General features: G+C 43.1%; 1 protein-coding gene across 2 annotated transcripts in view; it reads left to right on the top strand.

The window, feature by feature from the left end:
- LOC115333144 (cytochrome P450 2J4) overlaps nucleotides 1-21,722 on the top strand; it is a 31,307-nt gene extending 9,585 nt beyond the window's left edge. For both annotated transcript variants that reach the window (XM_040207951.3, XM_029995727.3), the window contains 7 exons: nucleotides 8,992-9,119; nucleotides 10,108-10,214; nucleotides 11,475-11,776; nucleotides 13,347-13,459; nucleotides 19,343-19,601; nucleotides 19,902-20,089; nucleotides 20,486-21,722. In XM_040207951.3, coding sequence (XP_040063885.1) covers nucleotides 8,992-9,119; nucleotides 10,108-10,214; nucleotides 11,475-11,776; nucleotides 13,347-13,459; nucleotides 19,343-19,601; nucleotides 19,902-20,089; nucleotides 20,486-20,664 — 1,276 coding nt within the window. In that variant the 3' untranslated portion in view covers nucleotides 20,665-21,722. The remainder of the gene's footprint in view (nucleotides 1-8,991; nucleotides 9,120-10,107; nucleotides 10,215-11,474; nucleotides 11,777-13,346; nucleotides 13,460-19,342; nucleotides 19,602-19,901; nucleotides 20,090-20,485) is intronic.
- Nucleotides 21,723-23,975: the final 2,253 nt, after the last annotated feature.

Here is a 23,975-nt window from a genome sequence, read left to right as displayed (position 1 = left end):
TGAAACGAAAATATAGATGGCGCTTCGAACGACGCTTGGCGGATTGAAGTGAGTGAGGAGGGGTACCCCCCTCCGCGGGAGTTCCACAACTGAGGTAATCGAATAACGTTGGTCGTGACGTCTCTCGAGACGTCACGAGGGTCATCGGTGACGTCTCGGAAGCGGCGTTTCGGCATCCTGCCAAAACGTCACCGTGCCGAAACATCACCGTGGTGCATTATGGGACGTTTCCGATGATGCACCCCGCGGACGTCTCGGCTCGGTGATGTTTCGGCACTGCGCGGTGCATTATGGGAAACGTCCCATAATGCACCAAATGCACCGCGGTGACGCGCGCGTTGCATTATGGGACGTTTTCCATAATGCACCGCGCGGGAGAGAGGAGGAGAGGGAGGAAGGAGGAGGAGGGGCATACCGTCCCCTCCGTACTCCCCTCCTCCTTCTCAAGAGCTGCGCTCTGATTCGGCATTACAGGGAGTTGTAAACGTTTTTCATTTTTTTAGCATGTTTACGGTATGTAGATTAGTTTACGCTACACGTCCCTTCTGTTTCGCTGTACGTTTTAGGTAATCATGCCTCACCGACACCCCCAAGCTTCCATTTTAAAAGAGACGGACTTTTTTTTTATTTTTTTATTACGGTTTTTGAGGTGAAAACGAGCATAGTGACAAAGGCAGACGTTTAAACTTCCGTTTTTTTTATGACACGGTTTTTGTGTTTTTATATGCTTAAATTAAATAGCGAACTAGAAAGTAAGAAAAATCGACGCTCCACTTGCTGCGTCAAGATGTGGGGAGGAATGCAAGGGTATCCTGGCAAGCGCCACCTCATAAAAGACAAACCTGTTACCTGAGAATTAATAAGAAATAAAATGCCCTGTATTAAAACAAAGAAATGGAGCCACAGATTCACGTGACGCTGTTTTGGCCTTGAGAATGAAGTGTCTTCTTTTATCGCAAGACTGGAATTAAAAGCCCGCATCTTTATTTCAGTAGTATCCGTCGCTCACAGTAAAATATACGGAAACGGAACCCCCCCCCCCCCCCCCCTCCCCCAAACTGCGCGCATAGATTTTTGAATTTATTAGTTTAGTACAACAGCCACAAGAAAGAATACAATATATATATATATATATATATATATATATATATATATATATATATATATATATATATATATATATATATATATATAAAGAAGGCCTGTCTCAGGCCGAAACGTCGATTCACTAAATGCTTTAAAACTCCAACAACGTTTCGAAGTGCGACTTTATTACTTTATAGTCTTCGGCATCCTACGCTATATTTTCTTTGTCTATATATATATATATATATATCAGACATGTACAAGTTACTAAAAAAAGTAATTAAGATAAGTTACTGAGTATTTACCTCAAAAGTAATTTGAGTAGAGTAGAAATTACTCAAATGGAAGCTAATTGAGAAAATTACTAATTACCGTAAAAAAGTAGCGAATTACTTTTGAAGTTACTTTGAAGTTACTTTTAAATGTTTTTGTTATGGTAAAAACAAAGTACATAGGCTTTGATCCTTTAGTGAAATTTTGCTAGCCAAATATCAATCGTGCTGTTTTTTTTTTTTTTTTTTTTTCAAAGAAATACTTTAATAGCTTGTTCTGCTACTGCGTGCCAGATTGTTTTGTTCTCTCTTGTTTGTTCGGTCAATGATGTACTGCAAATGTGTCATTTCGATTTTGAGGTTTAGCACTGCCTCAGCTTGATTTTTAAACAGTGTTTGCTTGTTTGCAGTGTTGCGTAATGTACTAAGTAAATTAGATGTTATATACTTCAAGTAAAGTAGTAAGTACACCGGGTGCAATGTACTTGAAGTAACGTATATAAATACAATATATTTCAAGGTAAAGTACCAGCGCTTTTAACAAAATGTTTCATGATGCCCTTTCATTCTCAGTGTTTTTTTTAACTGTTACGCATGGCTCCAGAGGTAATCAGAGGTTCATCAGTTTTTTTACGGGAATGGCAGCAAATATTGTATAAAGTCAAGTCGCCACAGAGTAGTAGTTTTACTCTCACTGACGAGCTATTTGACAGAATCAACTTATAAGCCACTTATTTGTATCGGTCTTATAGCCGCCATTACTTCACTCAGAGAAATGACCAGATGACGTCTTGAAAGAGCGTGCTTTCCCACGAAGATACGCCATTTTTTTTTTTTACAACTTCGGGGTATGCACTTTGAAGTCGGAAGTTTTACTTTCCACGTAAAATACAAGTACATGTTCAGAAAATTTACTTCAAGCAAAGTGCAGTTTTTCTAAACAGTAGTACTTTAAGCTCCATGTACATAGAGTACTTCCCAACACCGCTTGTTTATCATTTTTTTATATAAAAACGCTGAGGGAATTACTATAGGTTCCTCGAACGATCTTTGAATCTTTGAATCTTTGAAGCTCTGCATATTCTAAGTTCTGTGAGGAAAGGCAACGGCAAAAAGGTAATCTTTGCGTTGCCCTTTAGCACGCGATTCTTCGAGTACAGCACAAACTACCGCAGCACCAGATGAGTTTCATAGCAGGTGCTGCGTTTTGTTGCCTCCTTTGAGAGGATCCAGTGTTTACACCTCCTGAAGTAGGCGAGAGTTCCTACGTTGGGGAGAAGCGGGGAGAAGCGGGGACTAGCCCTTTCTTTCATAGGGTCAAATCTCCTTGAGCTTCGGGACAAAGAGAGACACCAGACTTCGGCGCTAATCCCGCAGTTACTCGGCCACTCTTGCTTTCTGAAATTCCATGCGATAGGAAAATCGCTAACGTCATCCCCGTTTACAAAGCAGGTGACCGCCAACTAATCAACAACTATCGCCCGATCTCGCTCACCAGTTTGTCGTCTAAACTCTTAGAGCATATATTCTATTCTAACATAGTAAACTTTCTAGACTCCCACAGCCTTTTTTTCGAGCATCAGCACGGCTTTCGCAAGTCATACTCATGCGAAACGGAACTAACAGCTTTTCTTACTGACGTTTACTCAAACTTTGATTCTAATAAGCAAACTGACGCCATATTTATTGATTTCTCCAAGGCATTTGACAGGGTCCCTCATCAACGTCTCTTACTGAAACTTAGAAATATTAATATCCATCCCTCAGTCGTCGAATGGATCTCCGAATTCCTCACTAATCGTACCCAGTACTCATCTATTAACAACACCAAATCTACCGCCTGCACTGTATCCTCCGGCGTCCCCCAGGGAACCGTTCTTGGCCCCCTTTTATTTTTAATATACATTAATGATCTCTACCTCAACACCTCCTCTTCATTACATCTGTTCGCCGACGACTGTGTAATTTATAGACCTATTAATTCAAACCACGATAATCAAATTTTGCAGAATGACCTCGCACTTATAACTCAGTGGTGCCACAAATGGCAAATAACTTTAAACTTTAATAAATGCAAATCTCTATCATTCACCCGCAGTTCACATGTTTCATCCTTTTCTTATTACCTTTCCACTATCCCAGTAGCTACCTGTTCCTCATATAAATACCTAGGCGTTCACCTGACCTCTGATCTGTCATGGACTACTCACAGAAATGCTGTCACTGCCGATGCTGACCGTACTCTCGGATTTCTTCGCCGTAACCTCAGACTAGCTACACCTTCAGTAAAACTACTAGCTTATACGACCTTGGTCAGATCTAAACTTGAATTTGCTTCATCCATATGATCACCATGGCAATCATATCTAACTAACAACCTTGAATCCGTTCAAAACAGAGGTCTTCGTTTTATTTACTCTGACTACTCCCCATACACTAGCATATCAGGATCACGCAAATCAGCTAACCTTGCCTTACTTTCTTTACGTCGAAGGGTGTCACGTATCACCCTTCTTCACAAAATCTTTTACCACAACAACTATCTAAAAGATTCTCTACTATCACCTCCCTACCGTATTTTTCCTCGTTTTGACCACTCATGTAAACTGCGCTCAATTACTTCATCATCTGTCTCTTATAAAATGTCGACTTTACCATCTGCTTTTGACGATTGGAACTAATTACCTGACCTCATTGTAAACATGACTGACACTAACAAGTTTGCTGCAGCCGTTAACCTCTTTCTTTCTGATATACAAGTATAGGTTACAGCGTGTTTTTATTAACTATTTTTGTTGATGTTTTTATTGTGTTCACTCCCTTGTATAATGCCCCCTGGGGCCCTCAAGGAAAATAAATGATGATGATGATGATGGTGTGTTTTTTTTTAGCTGCACCAAATTTTCAAAGAAAGGGAACGTGAGACAGAGTAATTTAAGAGTCTAACTCTTACTCCTGTAATGCTCAACATGGCTTCCAGATATCATTTTCTTGTGAGACTCAGCTCTTGTTTTACCCATGACCTTCATTCCATTCTTGACCGCGGCTCTCAGGCAGACTGTACTTTCCTAGATTTTTCTGAAGCCTTCGACAAGGTCCCTCACTCCCTCGTTATTCAAAAGCTTATCAAACTTCATTTAGACCCTAACGTCGTTGCACGGCTACGCTCGTTTCTTACTAATCGATCGCAGTTTGTAACTATCAATGATGGAAATTCCCAACCTTCACCAGTCACTTCAAGTGTTCCCCAGGGCTCTGTTCTGGTACCCCTCTTATTTCTTATCTATATTAACGACCTACGTAACAATGTATGTTCATCTGTCAGTCTGTTTGCATATAACTGTGTTATTTATCGTGAAGTTATTAATGACTCTGACATATCTCTCCTTAAGTCTGATGCTAACTCTATCTCTGACGTAGCTTGTGGTGCATGCAATTAAATACTGCTAAATGTAAATACATGCGTGTGTCTCGTCTTAACACAACAAGACTTGTTTGCTTTATTGATAACGTTCCACTTGAGTATGTGCCATCCTATAAGTATCTGGGTGTGCACATAACTTGTGATTTATCCTCGAAAGCTTATATTGAACATATCGTTAACAATGCTAATCGCATGCTTGGTTACCTTAAAATAAACTTTTTTTCTCGCGCCTATGTCATTGAAACTCATTCTTTACAAAACCCTTGTTCGGAGTAAGCTTGAATATGCTGCGTCTATCTGAGACCCCGGGTCTTGAATCGCTCATTTCTGAATTGGAATCCGTACAAAATCGTGCTTCCCGCTTTATTCTTTCTAATTGCCATAGTACCGCCAGCGTAAACGTAATGAAAACCAGCTTATCCTTGCCTAATCTTTCTATGTACAGAAAAGTGTCTCGCTTGTGTTTGTTCCACAAAATATATCATCATAATTCATCTCTCAAGCAAAGGCTACTAACAAAACACATTATCTTTCAGCACGGAACGATCATAGATTCAAAGTTGGCATTCCATGCTGCATAACTAACGCATATCATCATTCCTTTATTCCCAGCACCTCTTTGTATTGGAATCACCTTCTCATGGATGTTGCCGAAATCGTGGACAGTAAGAGTTTTAGAAATGCCTTGACTAACATGGTATTGCTTCACACAACTATAGTCCTCCTGCCGTTTTGCTTTTGTGTATTTTTTTTGTGTTTTTTTTAAGACGCACTCTCCTCTGTAACGCCCTTGGCCTGAGGGTAAAATAAATAAATAAATAAATAAATGAATAAATAATATATATATATATATATTTCTACATTCGACTGAAAGAGCCATTTTGGTGTAACTTTGAGAAATGTTACCTCTTTTTTTCGTAAGTTTTCATCTGTGTTCAAAAGCAAAGATTATGAACCCGGGAAAAGAAATCTTTACATCAGTAAAAACACTCAACGACAAATTCCTGAGGTGCCTTTCGCGGAGCCTGAACCCGACTATGTGAAATGGCACTCCCTCTGCTCCTCTACGTCAACATTACCGAATGATCGGGTATGTAAGTTGAATCTGGATAAAATGCAGCTCTGTCCGAGGTCACTATAGGCTGGTCGATTTCGTGTTTTCCTGAAACGAGCCCCACGTACATGTGGAACTTTGGCCTACACAAAAAAAAAAAGGGAAAAGAAGGGGTAACAGTAAATACTTTTTGTGATGCCAGTTCTTATAGTAAGCGACAGTATAAGAAACACAGGGCGTGTCACGAATGCAGAGCATCTCATTTAATTGCACGGAGCCAATGCGCCTAAAAAGTGAGGGAGAGGAGGAGACGAGAGCGCGGAGGAGACGGCAGAACGACGAGCTCCGGTTGGAAGGATTAGTGAGTAGACCTAAAGCTAGCTTCCTTTGTCTCCACTGCTCTCGTCGAACGCGTAGAACGCGGAACGCCGGCGTTTGGCTTTCACAATCGAACCCGTTCGACGAATGCAGTGGAGACAAAGGAAGCTAGCTTTAGGTCTACCCACTAATCCTTCCAGTCAACAATCGGTATTTTCATGTACCCTCGCTTTCTCATTTCCTCGTATCCCTCAGTTTCTCGGCGCATAAGGCTGCGGCGTTTTCAGATAAGAGCGCCGAAGAACTAAGCAAGAATTAACTCCCCGGCATCCTTAACACAACCTCTGACTGGCCGGGGCTAACAACGCTTTATACACCTTCTCCCCGCCCTCCCACACACACACACGAACAATAATTTCGTACACAAACCTGGGGCAATTACCCCAAAAAACATCCTCCCAGGTTAACGATTCTGGATAAATCCCCCCGGGCCCCAAAGCGCGAGGGTCCATTCAAGCTTGGAGAACTCAAAAGAGGGTGCTTCAAGTGTTAGCGCCACTTATTCCGTATGCGCCAACTCAACTTTGTTACGTCATGCCGCGGTGGTGGCGCTTCGGCCGCACTTCCGGTCTGGTGTTATTGGCGGAAGTCGCCATGCGGAACGGGCATTCCTGTCTTGTTTTGGGAGAAACCAAACTAAAACAAGCATTTTTGTTGAAGCGCCGCGACTAGGGCTCTACGAAAAAAGCCGGGAAGCTGTAAAGGCCAGTTTTCGTGTGTTTTCTGCATGCTCGGTTCATGCGATAACGTGGATAGGTGCTGTGAAAAAGAAAAACGGAGACACTGGCGGTACACTATTGCTTGTGCTCTAAGCACTTTGGGTTGAATTCACGTATGCTTGAGATCGTCAGAATTATTTGTTTTCTTTCAATATGAGCGAAGGAAAACTGTAGATTTCTTCGGATCACCCGCGGACCATGTTAAATGTGACTTCACGTTCAGAAGGCCGTCTGATCGTTAAAACTGTCGTCTGCTCGTTCAAATTCGTATGCTTGTTCAAACTGTCGTTTGCTTGTTCGAACGACAGACCACCGCAGACCACACGTTGACCCCGTTTTGCGTTAAGTAAGTAAGTGCAACCCTCAAAATACTTAACTTTGATGGTTGTTTAGGGTAAGAAGGCTCGTGTGAACAGTATGTTTAGATACAAGGAGATGTTGATCATTCTTACCAGTGGCCATCACCGACTGGCTATGCCCGATTCACTTGGTCCAAATCAGCTTGAGATTATCAGTATCAACGTCGAGCATCGCAGATACCGTCCACACTTGTGTATACCCGGGAGACATTGCGACTGGGAACAGCGAGCAGAATCTCATCACGTGAATCGGGCTTTAGCGGATATTCTGCGCCGTTCAGGCGGAATGAATCGCCGCACGTCCCATTAATTACGCGAAGTTTCGCAGTGTAACGAACCTCGTTAATTTCGCTCGGGCCACTAAAGTAGTAAGGCATTGCTAGGAAGACGTAGTATCAACTATTCTAACGCGAAGAAAGAGCGCAGGGTCTCACACAGACGCGGACATCACATTCTCACAGTTTTTTTATGCGGGAAGGCGCGCTTCTTCCCCACAACCCCATTCCGCATGAACGAGGCGGGCAGCGTCAAAAGAGCAAGTCACTGGGCCTTTTTTTTTTTTTTCTATCATTGGTTCAGCGATGACAGACCACTCATAGAGACATGACGAACACCATGATGGTGCCCTTTTGACGCTGTCTGATTGATTGGTCTTATCAGCTCTTAGCATCGCCTGCCTCTGGTCTCAAGGTGCAACGAAGTACTATAGCTGTCTTTGGTTTCGCGTAGCGTGATCACAAGAGGCGGCCTTTGCTAACAGATAGCGTTGGAGACAAGCTATGTTAGCGTACGTACTTGTTACCAAAATGCGCACGATAAGATATCACTGGAAAAAGGCACTTTCTCTAGTTCTACCTTCGTGGTCATACAAGTGTCCGCTCCGCACCCATACCGTTGATAATTCTGCTGTGAATTTTGTTTTCTTCGCGTATTTCCTAGATATATGTGTTATAATAGTAATGCAATTTTAATATAATAACATCTTTATTTGGTTCTGGAAAGCCGTGGCACCGCGGAAAGGCAGCAGCCCGTACCATGGAGGCAGACGGTGCCGCGTCTAATGAACATGATAATGCGACGAGTATGTACATGCAAGATGACGACGGTGATGACGATGGTGGTACAAAAAGCCCCCCTCCCCCCAAACCAAAAAATAAGTGTTTTTCTTTTTGTTTTATGAGTTGCCGGCGCCGTTTTTAGGGCTGCCAATCTCTCCACTACCTTAATTCAGTTTCTCACTCTCTCTTTTCCGGTTTGTTTTCGTTTTGTTCATTTTTTAAACGAAAACTTAAACTACGAATCGCCGCGCCCAAATGTAGAGCTGGCGGTCAGAACCAGATGCCAAAGTTTCAAAACTAACCGTTATCTTACTTTAAAAAAAAAAAAAAAAACTTTTTTTTTTTTAGTTTTTAACGGTAAAATGGCGGCTGACAGAGCCCCCTCCCATGCATGGTGCTTAATGGCGTCATTTTCCAAGAAGGGCTCCATTTTTCCATTGAAATGTTTTGAAAGTCACATAACTTTTTTGCAAGACAGCGGTCAGTTCTCAAACTTCGGCATCTGGTTGAAAAAGCTAGCTTCAACATATGTGTAGAAGCTGAGCGTTGGGCGATGCGTCGTTCATTTTTGTGGTGAAAGAAACCTCGCAAATTTGTGTTTTGGAGGGAAAGGCTGTACATTCCTTCGGCGAACCTTGCAGGGTCACGTTGGGCAGCCGATACGTGGTGTTCCTGTGCGACTTCGGCTCCATCAAGGAAGCCCTGAGCCAGGATAGTCTGCTGAACAGGCCGGAAGAGTTTCCTTTCATGGTTCACAAAGAGTCCCAGGGTAGGAATTCATTCTGCTTGAGGTAAGATAGACAGAGAGGCTCGGCTGGGCGCTTGTCCTAGCCGGTCATACTCTGATTTACTGCCAACAGAAGGAGACGCAGTGAAAAAGCGTTAAGGCAGCACGCTGATATGATTGCGTTGGTCGTGAAAGAGATGATGGGAATTGTGCTTCGAGTCTCTTCCACCTGCACATAAAACACTTGGAGGCGTGAGACGTTTTTCGAGGTAACGTTGGGAACCTAGAAGTCGGCTAGAAAGCTGAATGCGTGCCGCCTTTGCATTGCTCTTTTGTTTGTTGAAAGATTTTAATGTTTCAGTCTTTTAATGCTTACTTCAAAGCAATTTACCTGCTTGTCTTTGGTTGGTATAGTTAAAACTAAATATTATTGTACGTAATGAGCGTATCCGAGTGAGAGTTGCGAGGTTCAGTTTTGCTAATTTGCGTGCTTCTGTTTTTTTCTTATTTTCTTAAGATGTAATCTTTAAAGCTTCTGCGGTGGCTTTGAACACCAAAATTGTGTTAAGTGAAATATTCAAGTATTGCAAAACCGAAGAAATAAGTATAATAAGTTCGGTCTTTTTTTTCAATCCTAGTTAGCATATGCATTTCAAAAGTGGTCAACGTTCTTATACGCAAACCTTAAAAACAAAAATAATATTTTATACCGCTGGAAAGTTACAATATTGAGGAGTAATTTTACAGCTTTAGACGCTACCTTTCAGCAAAAAAAATTTTGATTACTTCCTATTATTGACTTTTTTCATCGTTGTTCCTTCAGACCCATCTCTGTGTAAATATCATTATATTACATTTTTATTAACTTGACTCTATTAGTTTGGAACATTTGAGCGTTGTTTTATTGCGAAACGATCGAACATGCTCATTTTTTATACGTAAAGCCGAACATTTTTTAAGTGGTCCAGTTTATCAAGAGCTGCGGGTAGCATCCTTGTTTCCAACTAATTTTACGCCCCTTGCGTCGTAGGTTTGATTGTGCTGAACGGACCACTGTGGAAGGAGCAACGACGGTTCTCACTGCGGCTCTTCAAGAACTTGGGTATCGCAACCCAGGCCATGGAAAGACATATTCATGTGAGGCATGCGTACTGACCTAGACTTCAGAATGGTGTAGATTAGCGCTCACTCCAAACAAGAATGCCACACATCCAATCCAGGTTGTTAGGAAATGTATGTGTTCTTACTTTCCCAGAGAGCACTCTTATAGAGCCAATCAGCGTACGGTGAACGCTCATATATTGACGAACTTTTACTTTTTTTGCTGGGAAATAAAAGAAAAAAGATGTATAACATTGTAAATTACGTGTTTTTTTTTATTTGTATGTGAAAAGGCTTTTGCTTTTTCGTCGCTCGCCAAGCCCTAGAACGTACCAAGCTAGAGGTTTGAATTACCTTGCGTATGCGATGGTTGCACGTGCTTCCGTGCAAGAAAATTATAATTCCTCAAAAAATTGTTTTTTTAAGACTGCGTGAAAACGATAAAAAATTATGAGGACCGGTGGTATGATTTTTTAGAACTCGCTATTCTGCACGCTTATGGTTAGCCTCTGAAGTGGCATGTGTCTCCGGTAAAATAAGAAATGTGGAAGACACCTTTCGATGAATACGTCATAAGTGATGGGTTTTCCTTTTTTATAAAAAATGTTAAAGGTTTTGCAAAAATGAAACACAAAATGACCCCCTCAAAAAAATGTCCATAACATTTTGCAGCAAAAAATAAATAAATAAATAAATAAATAAATAAATAAATAAATATGTTCTTATTCAAACTTTTTAGGTGATTTTCTAATATTTTCAATGGAAAAATGGTGGCTCTCGAAAAGATGGAGCCGAATGGCACCAGTTATCAAGAAGGGGCCCCATTTTCTCATTGAAATATTTAATAAATCACTTCTTTGTGTTTTTTGTGTATGTTTACACATCCGGAAGTTAATGAGCCCTAATCGGCTCATTAACCTCCTCAGCTGTAGATGAGCAATTTAGCCAGTGCAGTACAACCACTAGCCCTCTAACGTGCACCATGCAGTAGTGACACGCCGGTACCATGTCTGTTTCTTGTGAAACTCTAGCATCTTGTTCGAACCTCTACCGTATTTGGTGGAGGTTGAGGCGTTCAATGATGCGTCGTTAAGTTTTGCATTATAAAAAAAAAAAACAAAAAAAAAAACGATTTTTTGCTGTTTTTTGTTGTTCTCTTTTCCGGGGGGGGGGGGGGGAGAGAGAGAGAGAGAGAGAGAGAGGAGAGAGAGAGAGAGAGAGAACTGGGAATACGTTTTAGATTGGGTCTCGAAGCCGTCTGGTTCCACGTCTGAACTCTCGGCCTCCAAACCACAGGACGAAGTGGGTCACCTGCTCCAGGAGTTCCGCGACAAGAAAAACGAGCCCGTGGCCCCAACAACCCTGCTGACGCCCAGCACGTCCAACATCATCTCGGCCCTGGTGTTCGGCAGGAGGTTCGAGTACTCGGACCCTGAGCGGATCTACCTGGACAAACTGATCGAGATCATCCCGGCTCTGGCCGCCCAGATCTCCTTCATCAACTTCTTTCCCTGGCTTCGAAACCTGATGGTATTCTTCAAACTCGGCGCGTGCGAGATGCTCCGAGACGCCCTGGTCCGCAGGGAGGATTTTGCCGAGTAAGTAGAACTACATATTTTTATTTTAATGCACTTACACCTAATGTACTTACTTTAGCAAACTTACACCCCAATGTAGTTAAATCTAAACATACTTACCTCTTGACGTACACACATATTAACATATATACATCCCAGCATACTTACATACTAGCGTACTTATATCTTGACATATTTACATATTACCAAACTTATATACCAACATACCTACATCTTGACATACTTACACCTTGACGAGCTTACATCTTAAGGCACTTAAATCTTGACTTACATCTTGACATACTTACATCTTGACATACTTACATCTTGACATACTTACATCTTGACATACTTACATCTTGACATACTTACATCTTGACATACTTACATCTTGACATACATCTTGACATACTTACATCTTGTCGTATTTACATCTTGTCGTATTTACATCTTGTCGTATTTACATCTTGTCATACATACCGTCGTACTTACATCTTGTCGTACTTACATCTTGTCGTACTTAAATCTTGTTGCACTTACATCTTGTCGTACTTAAATCTTGTTGCACTTACATCTTGTCGTACTTACATCTTGTCGTACTTACATCGTGTCGTACTTACATCGTGTCATACTTACATCTTGTAGTATTTAAATCTTGTCGTACTTACATCTTGTCGTACTTACATCTTGTCGTACTTACATATGAACATACTTACATCTTGATGTACTTACATCGTAACATGCTTACATCTTGACGTGCTTTCATATTAAGATACATTCCAGAGTACTTACACCCCAGAGTACTTGCATCTTAACATACTTACACCTGAACATACGTACTACTTGTCGTATTTACATTTCAACAAACTTGCATCCCAACGTACTTGCATCTTACCGTAGTTATATTTTGACATACATTTTAGCATACTGACATGTCAATGTATTTACATCTTAACGTACTTACACTTAACGTATTTACATCTTAATGTACTTACATCTTGATGTATCTATATTTTAACGTACTTACTTTTGAGCGTACTGCCATCTTAATGTACCTATATCTTAACGTACTTATATCTTAACATATTTACACGTACTTGTATCTTACACCTACATCTCTCGCCCAAACGTTCTTTCGCGAGGCAATATTTTTTTGGTTATAGCTTATAATCCCCTGAAGCTTCTGAGTCAATAAAAAGCATACATTTTGGAGGTGTCAGTGGCTCTTTAAAAAATACTAATTGACCACTTCTGCCTACACTCAGACACTCCTGAAAAAACACAGGCAGTAAAAAGAAAACGTCGCTGAGTATGTAATTAAATGATTTCTTAAGGAACGCCGGTTTAAACCAGCATATACTCTGAATGGTAGTGGGTTCTTCTCTCTGCCTCTCAAGGAATGCACAGGTCTAATTGGGTTGCTTGATTGACACTAACTGGAAGCAACGCCTGAGGTGTCTAGGTCTTCCATTAGTAATTGGGAGTTGGTAAGTAAAACGCCCACACAAAGTTATGTTCGGCTGTTGCATCGCTCGTCGACGCAATGATGCACTCGTGTTTTTGACATAATTGTAGAATTTGATCTGCGTAGGTCAAAGATTGACTTTCATCACGAAACGTACCAGGACGGCGTTGTACGGGACTACATCGACGGATTCATCTACGAAATGAGAAATCAAGATGGCGACCATAAAACGTTCACAAGTACGTTACATTTTTTTGTTATTTATTTGTTTATTTATATAGATAAATATATGTTTTTCATCTAGTAGTGCCAATAACTTCCTGATAAAGCATTACGTTTCTGGTTTAAAAGAAAAAAAACATTATTTGAGCTCTGAGATATAGGCAGCCACTTTGATAGTCTTTTTCTTACCTGGTCTCATTATATCGATTTCTAAACTAAATCATCACAGTACCTAAATTAATTTACGCATCCGACGCACTAGGAAATATTTATAGTTACAGCCCTTTTTAGAGGCTGGATTTACTCACTATTCAAACGTAAAAATAAAGGTATGACGTAACGAACTACTGAAGTTTGATGAGCTGGTTACTACGCGTCGTCTCTTTTATTTAAAAAAAACAGCAATAAAAAAGATTTTTTAAAAAGAGCATAGACAGGACGCGTTTGTTGTTTGTTTGTTTTTGTAATTTTTCTACGATAAGAATAATTTTCGCGCAGTATTTGCACCGTCAGATGCAGTTTGGGTGGAGTTCACGGCCCGCTCTAAGCACCGCCCACAAATCAGTTGCCCCGCCCATTACTACTGGATTGGCTTGGCTGCTCGACTAAACATGCTAACAAGCCTGGTGTCTTGCTTTCAAAACATCCGGTGTGTAGTCTGTCGCCTGACAACGCCTGCTAGTTGTACTAGCAGACGCGCGGCAGCCCAGGGGCATCGTCTGCTATTCCATCACAATCTGTCGTCGTCTGCCATGCACGAAGGCCGCGGACATAAACGTTGCCTGTCAGCGTCTGTTTTCTCCTTCGTTCGTCTGCTATTCCGCCCTCGTCTAAAATATTTTACAACGCTCGCAAGACTCGACCATAAAAGCGGCGCTCTAGCATTCCATCACGCACGAGCGACGGTTCAATGCAAGCGTCAGTCAGCGTCTGTTGACGTGCGGTAGAAAGCGACCGAGGGGACTAAAAAAAAAAGAAGCAGCGAGATGAACATTTTCTTATTTCAACTTTTATGCTCTTATTTTCTTTTTCGCATGGCATCTGCGTGGAAGGTGAGAGAGCGTCATGACGCGCGAATAAAACATGACCTAAAATTATTCACTTTGGCAGGCCAGGTGCGCTGCAAACCTTGAGAGCTATACTTGCCTTTTTGAAGCGAAATGACGGGAACATATCTAATTTGGTCTAACTTGATGCGTGCCAAACTCCCGATTGCCTCCAGCCAATTGGGCTCGCAAATGATTACCTGTGTATGTACCTTTTCTGTATTGAAACAATGGTCGCAATCACGACGGTTGCACGATTCACAGAGCAGCGGGGTCACTTTTACGGGAACCAACATCTTTATTCAGCATCAGAACGCGCAAAGAAAGAAATCAAGCAGGACCAATCAAAATAGTTAATGTGGGGCGCTACAGGCTTAGGCCAGTCCTGCTAAGAAAGCATGCATCCGCACAGCGCTTTCGAAGGTGCGTACTTGCGATAGTTTTTGCTGCAGACTATGTCGGTTGATGAGATCTTCCTCTAAGCACCTCTGTGAACTCAGAACGACCCGCACTCATACAAATTCACATCTCAACGAGCTACGCTCGTTCAGCACTCCGCAGACGCCGGCAGCCATCTTTGTTAGCTTTTCTAACCAAAGCGGCTGAAGCAATCTCAGAAGAAATTTGAAAACAAACATCACTCTATCTTGACGAGTTGCTTCTCAAACATAACAAAAAATAAGTCATGGGAAATAGGCGCCGAAGGAACACGGACAAAGAGTAGAATAGCAACGACACAAGGCGCACTCTTATTCTACTCTTGGTCCGTGTCCCTTCGGTGCTTATTTCCCATGTAGTATCAACTGGCCCATTTAGACATTTTATTAAAAAAAATAGTCCATTAAAATACTATTACGGCGCAGAGATACAAACTTACAACCAAACTTTCACACGTCAATCCACGTCTCCAGTCAACGAGAGATGTAAGCACCTTGTAAGCACGGGACGGATCTTGGCGGGCTGCGACATCAACACTCTGCACCTCAATTGCGTCTCGGCGTTAATACCGCCCCCCCCCCTCCCCCCTAAAAAAAAAAATGTTTGTTTTGTTGCAAAGTTTTTTATTTTATTTCAAGCGTTCCTTTTGGGAAAAAATACTTATTTTTTTATTGCAGTGTCCCTTTAATGAGCAGACGTGATATTTTTAAAGTGTTTATTACTCGTGACAGTGAGAAAACAACAAAAAAACATGACTTTGGAAACGGAACGTTGCAGCTGTATTGTTTGAATTAAAGAAAGAAGTGCCAATAATGGCTCGAATTTGAGTAGCACCTAGTCGTCCTTAGCCTTCAGAGTGCAAGGTAAAGACACGATGACAGTCGCAGTCACAGACACGTAGTAAGCAACGCAGGGCGTGGGTGTCCGCAGGCCTTGCTTCGTGATTGGTTCTCCGGCGTTCTCGTCGACTATTGCCGCTATCTGATTGGCTGCTGAGCGATAATGAGATACTCGGACCTCACCCCGCCCCGCGTTTCTCAAGCTCTCGGTGATTATGGATGGGAATGACACATGGGGTTGCTGGATTGGAGGCACATTTTGGGCGCACCTTGTTCAATTTGGTCGGCATTGTCTTCCGAGTCGCGTTATTTCCCTCAAATGCAATAAAATGTCTCGCATCTACAACGGAAAAAGAGATGGCAGTAATGAGATTACTGTAATAAAATATAGTAATTAAATTATTTTAGCGGTAATTACTAATGTAATTAATTACTCTTCTAGGCTGGTAAGTTAGTAATGTAATGAATTACTTTCAGGCAGTAATTTCGAGAAAATTACTCATTACTTTCAAAATTACTTTTGTCTTAAATGAGATAGTTCGTTTGCGTGCTTTAAAAAAAAGAGAGAACAATTATATGGCATGATAAAATGTGGTGAAAGCGACATCAGAGCAAATCAATAACGGCCATCTGAGCGCAAATACTCGTACGAATTACTCGACAGATTTCATTCGCTGTATGCCTCGCTGCCTTTCCTTGGGAAGTTTATATGGTCATAAGTAGAGCTGGGTGTCGATTAAAAATTGTAACCCAATTAATCGGCACCCTTTTATCGATAAATTCATCGATTAATCGGTAACGTTCATTTCCCGGCATAATATTTTTAAGCAAACTTTGCTACTGGAATAAACAATGCAGTATACAATTTCGATTCTGAATCAACCTCAATGTGTAGTCTAGACATCTTCAAAGACTCGTAGATCATTACTTCAGCTGCATGAGGCAAAAGAGGTTCGTTGATATCCTATGGCAAGGACGACCTCTTTTCATTGGCTAAACGGACTCCCGAACGGCGTTGCAGTAGCCGGGAATCTTCTGCACTTGTCCGGGGCTACAAATCTTGTCCTTACAGTTTACGTTGGGTAAATATTTCACCTAAAGTTTGCCCTTCACACGGGTGTTCTCGTCCACGTTTAATTTTTTACTTTCTTTTGGTTCGTCTAAACTTCGCCTATTAACCGGTTAAAAAAAATTAATCGCGGTAAAAGCAGTAATGGGTTAATCGGTAGGTTAATCAATCAATTGCGCAGCCCTAATAATAACCCTACGAGCAGATATTGCCACTCCTTTGTTGGGGAAGTAAAGTACACATTTTAGGTAGCTCGTGCCATCCCTTTCCTTGTGTGACAACGCGCGATAACTAGGGCTCTTCGGTTGTATTGGCGCAATACTATACTTCAGAAGAGCGACCGGGAAGTACGTCAACTAGTGCTCTTGGGACAATAGGAAGAGATTGCGTCCGAGGCAGAAGTAAAACGTTTCACGAGACGACTCCTTCTTAGAACGAGCCCCCATGGCCCTACTTTACACACTGACACGGACTATAACTTCTTCTAAATCAGTAAGACGGAAACATAACACCATTTAACTAAGCACCTTCGCCGTTGAATGAAGAGCGAAACCGGTGAGTCGACTCTATTTGAGTCACATCTAAAGAATAAGCTATTTATCATGTTTAACACTTATGTCGCGTGACCTAGCTATAACATGCGACCTTTCTTTCACAAAATACATCAAGAAAGTGGCCACCGCTAGTGTAACAAAACAAAAATTTATTGAGAGTGCTAGTCGTTACGAGACGGACAAAAGTTTTTTTACTGATGGGACGAAAGGTTCTGGCTGCGCTGTGGTTGGGCAGCCCCTTTAACGTGTTAGACGAATTAATGCCAATGCATCTGTGTTTACTGCTTAGCTTCATGAACTCTTATTGATGGTAGACGAAATAATCAAACAAAAATACAGATTATCTGTGATATTTACAGATTCGCTCAGTTCCCTCCTTGCCCTTAACTCTGCAACATCCTGGAAACAGTCCCTCGTTTCTCTGCTTCATGCTAAAGTAACAAACGCTATAAAGCAAAACATCACTATTCACTTTTGCTGGGTTCCTAGCCATATAGGAATACACGGCAATGAGGAAGCCGACCGAGCCGCAGGTGCCTTTGTAAACAGGTCCATTGAAATTCACACCCTCTCAGTGATAGACTCTAGAATTACACTACGAAATAAAGTAAAAGATTCCTGGCAAGTAGAGTGAAACTCTAATCCTCACAATAAGCTACATAGAGTTAAACCTGTTTTAAGTGAATGGCGCAGCGCCAGACATCGGGAAAGGTTCTATGAGGTCATCTTATGTCGACTGATAGGCCACACACACTTGACTCACAGCTACCTTTTAAGGAACGACGACCCACCGATGTGCGACTACTGCTCAGAAACCTTATGTGCACTTCACATCCTTTTAGTGTACCCCCAATTTAATAATGAACGCCGCTCCTACTTTCCTATCTTTTTCAGAAGACAGATACCTTTCCACTTGGCACTCTTGCTTGGAGACGAGCCTGTAACTCCGTACACACAAGTTTTTAACTTTTTAGGAAACATTAATATTTTCTTTAAGTGATATTTGATATTTTGATCCACTTTAGTCTCGCGTAACCTTTAGTCTTGCGATATTTACCCACCCTGTGTTTGGCGCACTATGGCCTATGTTGCTGCTTTGTCAGAAAACTAAATTATTTAATTAATTCATTCATTCACTTATGTCGCGTGCGCCAGCAAAATGACTGTTCACCATGGTTCACTTTGAGGCTCATAAGGCTGTTAAGCTGTAAACAGAACTGAGTTTTGGTACATATACTGTAGATAAAATGAGCAAGAATTAGTGCCTCAAGGTATTCAAAAGTAATGTCACAGTCATTTCATTTTTTGGAAAGTAATTTAAATGTAATGTCATTTGTAATGTAACTTAGTTAAATTTTTGCACTTTTGAAAGTAATTAGTAATGTAATTTTATTACCTTTTGAAAGTAATATAGCCATCTCTGCATGAAAGCGAGAGATGGACGAGAGTCGCGAAGTTATAAAAGCGCATACCCTCAAAAACAGTAAAAGGAAGTGTCGGGTGTTTGTTTAGTCAACGGAAAGTAAAGTCAGCGCCCTAATGGGCGTACGTCTGGCGTCTATACATGTGCTTCATGCGGTGACAAAAGACACTATGGGACTAGAAAACTTCGTAGCTAGGAACTAAGAAAGTAAAAAAATATATATATACAACGAAATAAAGAAAACATTAAAAAAATTTTAAAAAATCAAATTTTTATTATTGTATAGTTCCTAACAGAATGAGAACGGCCAGAAATGTCTTTCGAGCGTCTGGCCTCCAGCTAACGCTTCATACCTTCCGCCGTGCTTTGGCTGCTCGCGCGCGCTTGAGGTGCACGAACGCCGAAGCATTGTCGAAGGTAGGAGGATCGCGCTGGAGTCCTCGCCTTGTCAGCGACCATCGTTTCTTCGTAGGAGTACAAGATAGACTCTAAAAGCGCTCCCCTCATGAATGGGATGTGGCGCCCTTTCAGGGAACCTGCTGAAGGGCAACGTGGCGTCGTTCTTCGGCGCCGGCAGCGAGACAGTGCGAGCCGCCATCGACTGGCTGCTGCTCATGAGCGCCGTGTACCCGGAACGCCAGAAGAAGATCCAGGCGGAAATCGACGAAGTGGTCGGCGGCACCGACCGCCAGGTGGCCTGGAGCGACCGCAACAAGATGCCCTACACGCAGGCCTTCATGTGGGAGGTGATGCGCTGCAAGCCCGTCAACCCGCTCAGCCTGATGCGCTAGTGAGTCGCACACTTAACCATAGGGATTTATAGAGTAGCGTACGCGAGGGAATAGGCGTAATTAGAAGGTGGAATTGTCGCTATTTCTTTTCGTAAAGGCAAAGCTTTTTACATGCGCTACTGTAAAACTTGCGAGTCACTAAAATATAAAAGTTCCAACGCCATACCGCCTGTTCGCATAGTTGAGGGTTCGAATCCCGGCCGAAGGCAGAGAAGGCGACGCGTAACTGAGATTTCGGTTGGGCGACGCGCAACCTAGTTTCTGATTTCGCGAGTTCTCGCACGTCTTCTCGCGTGCAGTGCGAGCAAGGACGTTACCGTGGGCCGTTTCGTGATCCCTGAGGGCAGCATCGTGATCGGATCCATCTGGTCCGTGTTCTACGACGCCCAGTCCTGGGGGGACCCGGAGTGCTTCCGGCCGGAGCGATTCCTCGTGGACGGTGGCGCCCGGGCAGTGAAGCCGGACCGCTTCATCCCGTTCTCCTACGGTGAGTCCGCAACTTAGTCGTTTCCAAAGGGGCCACTCAGTAGGCGGTCGGAAAAGTCATACACATCTATGTTGTCGCGTGTGCGTGCCTGCGTGCATGCATGCGTGCCTGCTCGTGCGTGACTGCGTATGTGTGTGTGCACATGTATGTGTGTGTGCGTTTATGTGTTTATTAAAAGTACAATACGACGTAATGATAAAAAAAATAACATGCTCTGAATTTCGGCTTGTAAATCAAGACACATTAAGACTATTTTTATGCTTCGGCACAGTGTCCAAACTTCAAACAAAAGGTAGCTAACAAGCGCTGTTTGTGTCTCGTTGGCTCGGTAGGGCAGAGCCCACACAGGTAACAGCTAGAACTTCACCCCGTGTTTTTATTTGCGATTGCTCGCAGGCAAGCGTTCTTGTCCGGGGGAGGTGATCGCCAACATGGAGGTCTTCATCTACTTCACCACGATCCTCCAGCACTTCAACGTAGAGGCACCGCCCAACGGCCCGGACCTGGTGTTTGACGAAGTCCTCGGCATATCCCTGAGGCCCAAGCCTCAGGAGCTAATCGTTCGCCCGCGATGAGGCCCCGTCCATCCTTCGACTCACCGAAGTCCTTCTCTCGTTGGTAGAAACAAAAAATGCAGCTTTCTACGATCTGCGATTTTTCAAAATGGCACACGGAGGCGATGGTGCCTTTCAGGAAACCAAATTTTTTACAGGGTCTGTCCGATTGGGGTTGGTCGTTCAAGTGCCTAACAGAGGTACAATGAGCTCTGGGTAAAAACAATGGGCCACTCAATAGCCGCATTTAATTAACCAATTGCCTTATTCTAACCTCCTTTTTTTTGCGTGTTAGGATTAGTAGAAGTAAAATGCAATAGTACTGCGACCACTCATGGCAAATCACGAGTCGCTTGGCGCTGCGAACGCTACGAGTAATATGACACTACTCAATTTGCAACACTATTCGCAGACATGGATATAAGAAAAAAAAAAAAAAAAAACTATCCTCAAAGCGATTTATTTTTTCGGAGATCATGAAGCTTTTTTAAGTTAAATCCTGCTATTTTCTATAAGAGTTACTATTTTACCTTTAATTTATTTTTATTTTTTAACAACCGTGTGACATTTATATATGAAACAAAACATCGAGAAATCAAACGCTTTTTTTTTTTAAATAAATATTCGCCGGTTTAGAAAGTTAAGGCATTGGACTGCTTTTCATGGCTCCTTCCAAATGTCTAATTGGACAGTTAATCGACATTTTCAGGACCGGGGAACACACTTATATTTACTGCCAGCTTATGATACGCAGGGGTAATGCTCATTGCGTCTGAGTGTCTAATCCTATTCTGAACTCTTTCATCCGCTGAGATCGTGGTATTGTTCGGCGGGATTCGTTGCTTCGTGTTCTGCATAAAATTAAGCCCCCCCCCCCCCCCCCCCCCCCCTACCTCCGGCGGGTCGCATTTCTTCTAATGTGTAGTCCAGAAACCAACAGTGCAGTAAAACGTATTGGCTGTGTCAGCTCCTGGACTTTCTCGCGTGTGCGAACGCAACGTCGGCTCTTCGAGAAATCTTTGATGTTTGGTGTTGTTGATAATGAGTGTGAATAAAAGAAATCACCAAGTGTTGATTTACTCTTCGTGCTTTCATCGTGATTAGTGAAGTACTACCATTTTTTATCGAGCAGATTTTTTTAGAAGCTTGAGCGTGATAACTGATTTTATGAATGACTGAATTATTCTGTGGTTATGCTGTTGCATTGTATCTACCTTTTATACATGCTTTATTTTCCTAAATTAGTAGCTTCAGTGAAGAATTCACGTAGTTACAGGGATGGTAAACCTAGAGCGAGGGGAAAAAAGGGACGGACCGATACGAAGCTCCGAACTCTGCTAAAGAGCAGCACCGCATTTGTCGGTTCTAGGAAATGTCTCCTGCCGACATCATGTGGCAGGAGATATGCTTAGACAAGCTAGCTCAATACACCTTTCCAAGAAACACTCGACCCCAGAGGCAACAGACCGTTTTCAAGCCCAGTCACTGGTATTGAGGCTAGACTCTCACCGGCATCTTTGCTAACGCTAACCAAGTGAACTGGGATTTCGATGGGCGAAGCCTGAGTAGGTGAAGTTTCAAACACTGCTGGCGGCTAAATTCTCGTCTTCTCCTACTCTATTTCGTCACAGTCGACGACAGTCACATCTTGACGATCGTACGGAATCTAAGATTACTTCTTTTAGAGCGCAGCTCTTAGGCGCCTGCTTCCGGCTTGAGCGGCGTCGGCGTTACCGCGAGCCCCCCCCCCCCCCCCCCCCCCCCCCCCAAAGACGTCGGGAGAACCTCGATAGGACCTCGGGTTCCTTCGGGAGGACCTCGGGAAGACCTCGGGTTCCTTCGGGTGGACCTCAGGTACCTTCGGTGACCTCGGGGAGGGGGACCACGTGACCCCCCTCCCCGAGGTTACGTGACCCCCCTCTCTGAAGTCACGTGATCCCCCTCCCCGAAGTCACGTGACCCCCCCCCCCCCCGAAGTCACGTAACCCCCCTAGGTCACGTGACCCCCCCCCCCCCCCCTTTCAGTACCCTTCCCTCTTCCTCCCCAAGGGCTGCACTCTGATTCGGCGTTACAGGGAGTTGTAAATGTGAGTTGCACATTGTCCTGCACATTATGTGGGTAATGGGGCCTCCTTCTTGGCCTCTACACAAGCTGCCACCCTTTCCGAGCCCCTAGTCAGCCCTGGCCCACGTCGGGCAAAGCTCGTAGGCTGACCCCGGATCTGGCGTCTCCAGCGCCTTCGTCCTGCCGCAGAAGCCTTGAGGCTCATCATGAGGCAGGTGGCGCCATTGCCATTGGGCACACGGTCCAACACGTACCTCGAGACCCCGCAGGATCCAGAGGTACGTTGTGCTGTCCTCGTTCAGGGCATGCAGGCGAGGCAAGCTGGACTCCAGGCGCCGGCACATTTGTCCTCGTGCCTGCGCCGATGGCGTTGAGGCTAGCAAGTAAGCAAGTTACCTCCTGCCTGTTCTCCGTCTCACTTTAAGTGGGAGAATAGCAGGAGCTACAAGGAAGGGCGAGCTCCGGGCTTTTGGCATCCCTGCAAAGCATACACGCTTGTTCAGTGGAAGCTCTGTTTAGGGTAACACGCGTGTGCTCGTAGCTCCAACTTGGCTTCCTCGGAATGTGAGACAAACTATAGTTGTGGTGAAGGTTCAGACTTTGAGGCTACAAAAAACCACTAAAACCTCCTTTGTTTCCTTTTTTTTCAAGTTTACACAAGCGAATTCTACAAGCACACTTGCTTGATATTTCAGTGAGGTCGCACGACTGCGATTCTGGCCAGACCTTGCTGCTTCATAGAAAATGAGTCCTGCTATTTGTAGACTAGTGAGCAACACACTACGCCAGCTAAAATGTAAATGTAACTTGGCAGATGTATGAAGCTCAGAGAGCCTACTTTCACAGTTTTAGCATGGGTATATATTCACATATCTGCTACGTTACATTCACATATATTAGACTGGGCCAAAAAACCGGTAGAAACGAAACCATCATGCAACAATCATCAGTTCCATTGGCTCAAGTGCCAAAGGAACAAATCGAGGCTTCTGGTACTTGGGTTTGAAGTTTGTATTTATTGCAAAAGTGTACGTGGGTCTCCCAAGTCCTTACTCGAAGACCCTTGAAAAGTCTTTTGACAGTCCTTGAGTCTGTGGGAGTGACTCGGCTAGTTGAAGGACACCCCGAATAGTAGTGCATGGTGTTGTGTTAGACGGTGGACAAGAGCAAGACCGTCCTTTCTCAAGCCTAGACAAAAGAGTGCTTCAATTTGTCGTCTTCGTAAAGTGCCTCCCCTTCCTCTTTCTCTCTCTCTCTCTCTCTCGGA

This window comes from Ixodes scapularis, unplaced genomic scaffold (genome assembly GCF_016920785.2).
Source record: "Ixodes scapularis isolate PalLabHiFi unplaced genomic scaffold, ASM1692078v2 PGA_scaffold2__306_contigs__length_199485367, whole genome shotgun sequence".
NCBI classification, from domain to species: domain Eukaryota; kingdom Metazoa; phylum Arthropoda; class Arachnida; order Ixodida; family Ixodidae; genus Ixodes; species Ixodes scapularis.
This window is presented reverse-complemented; position numbering and strand designations above follow the sequence as displayed.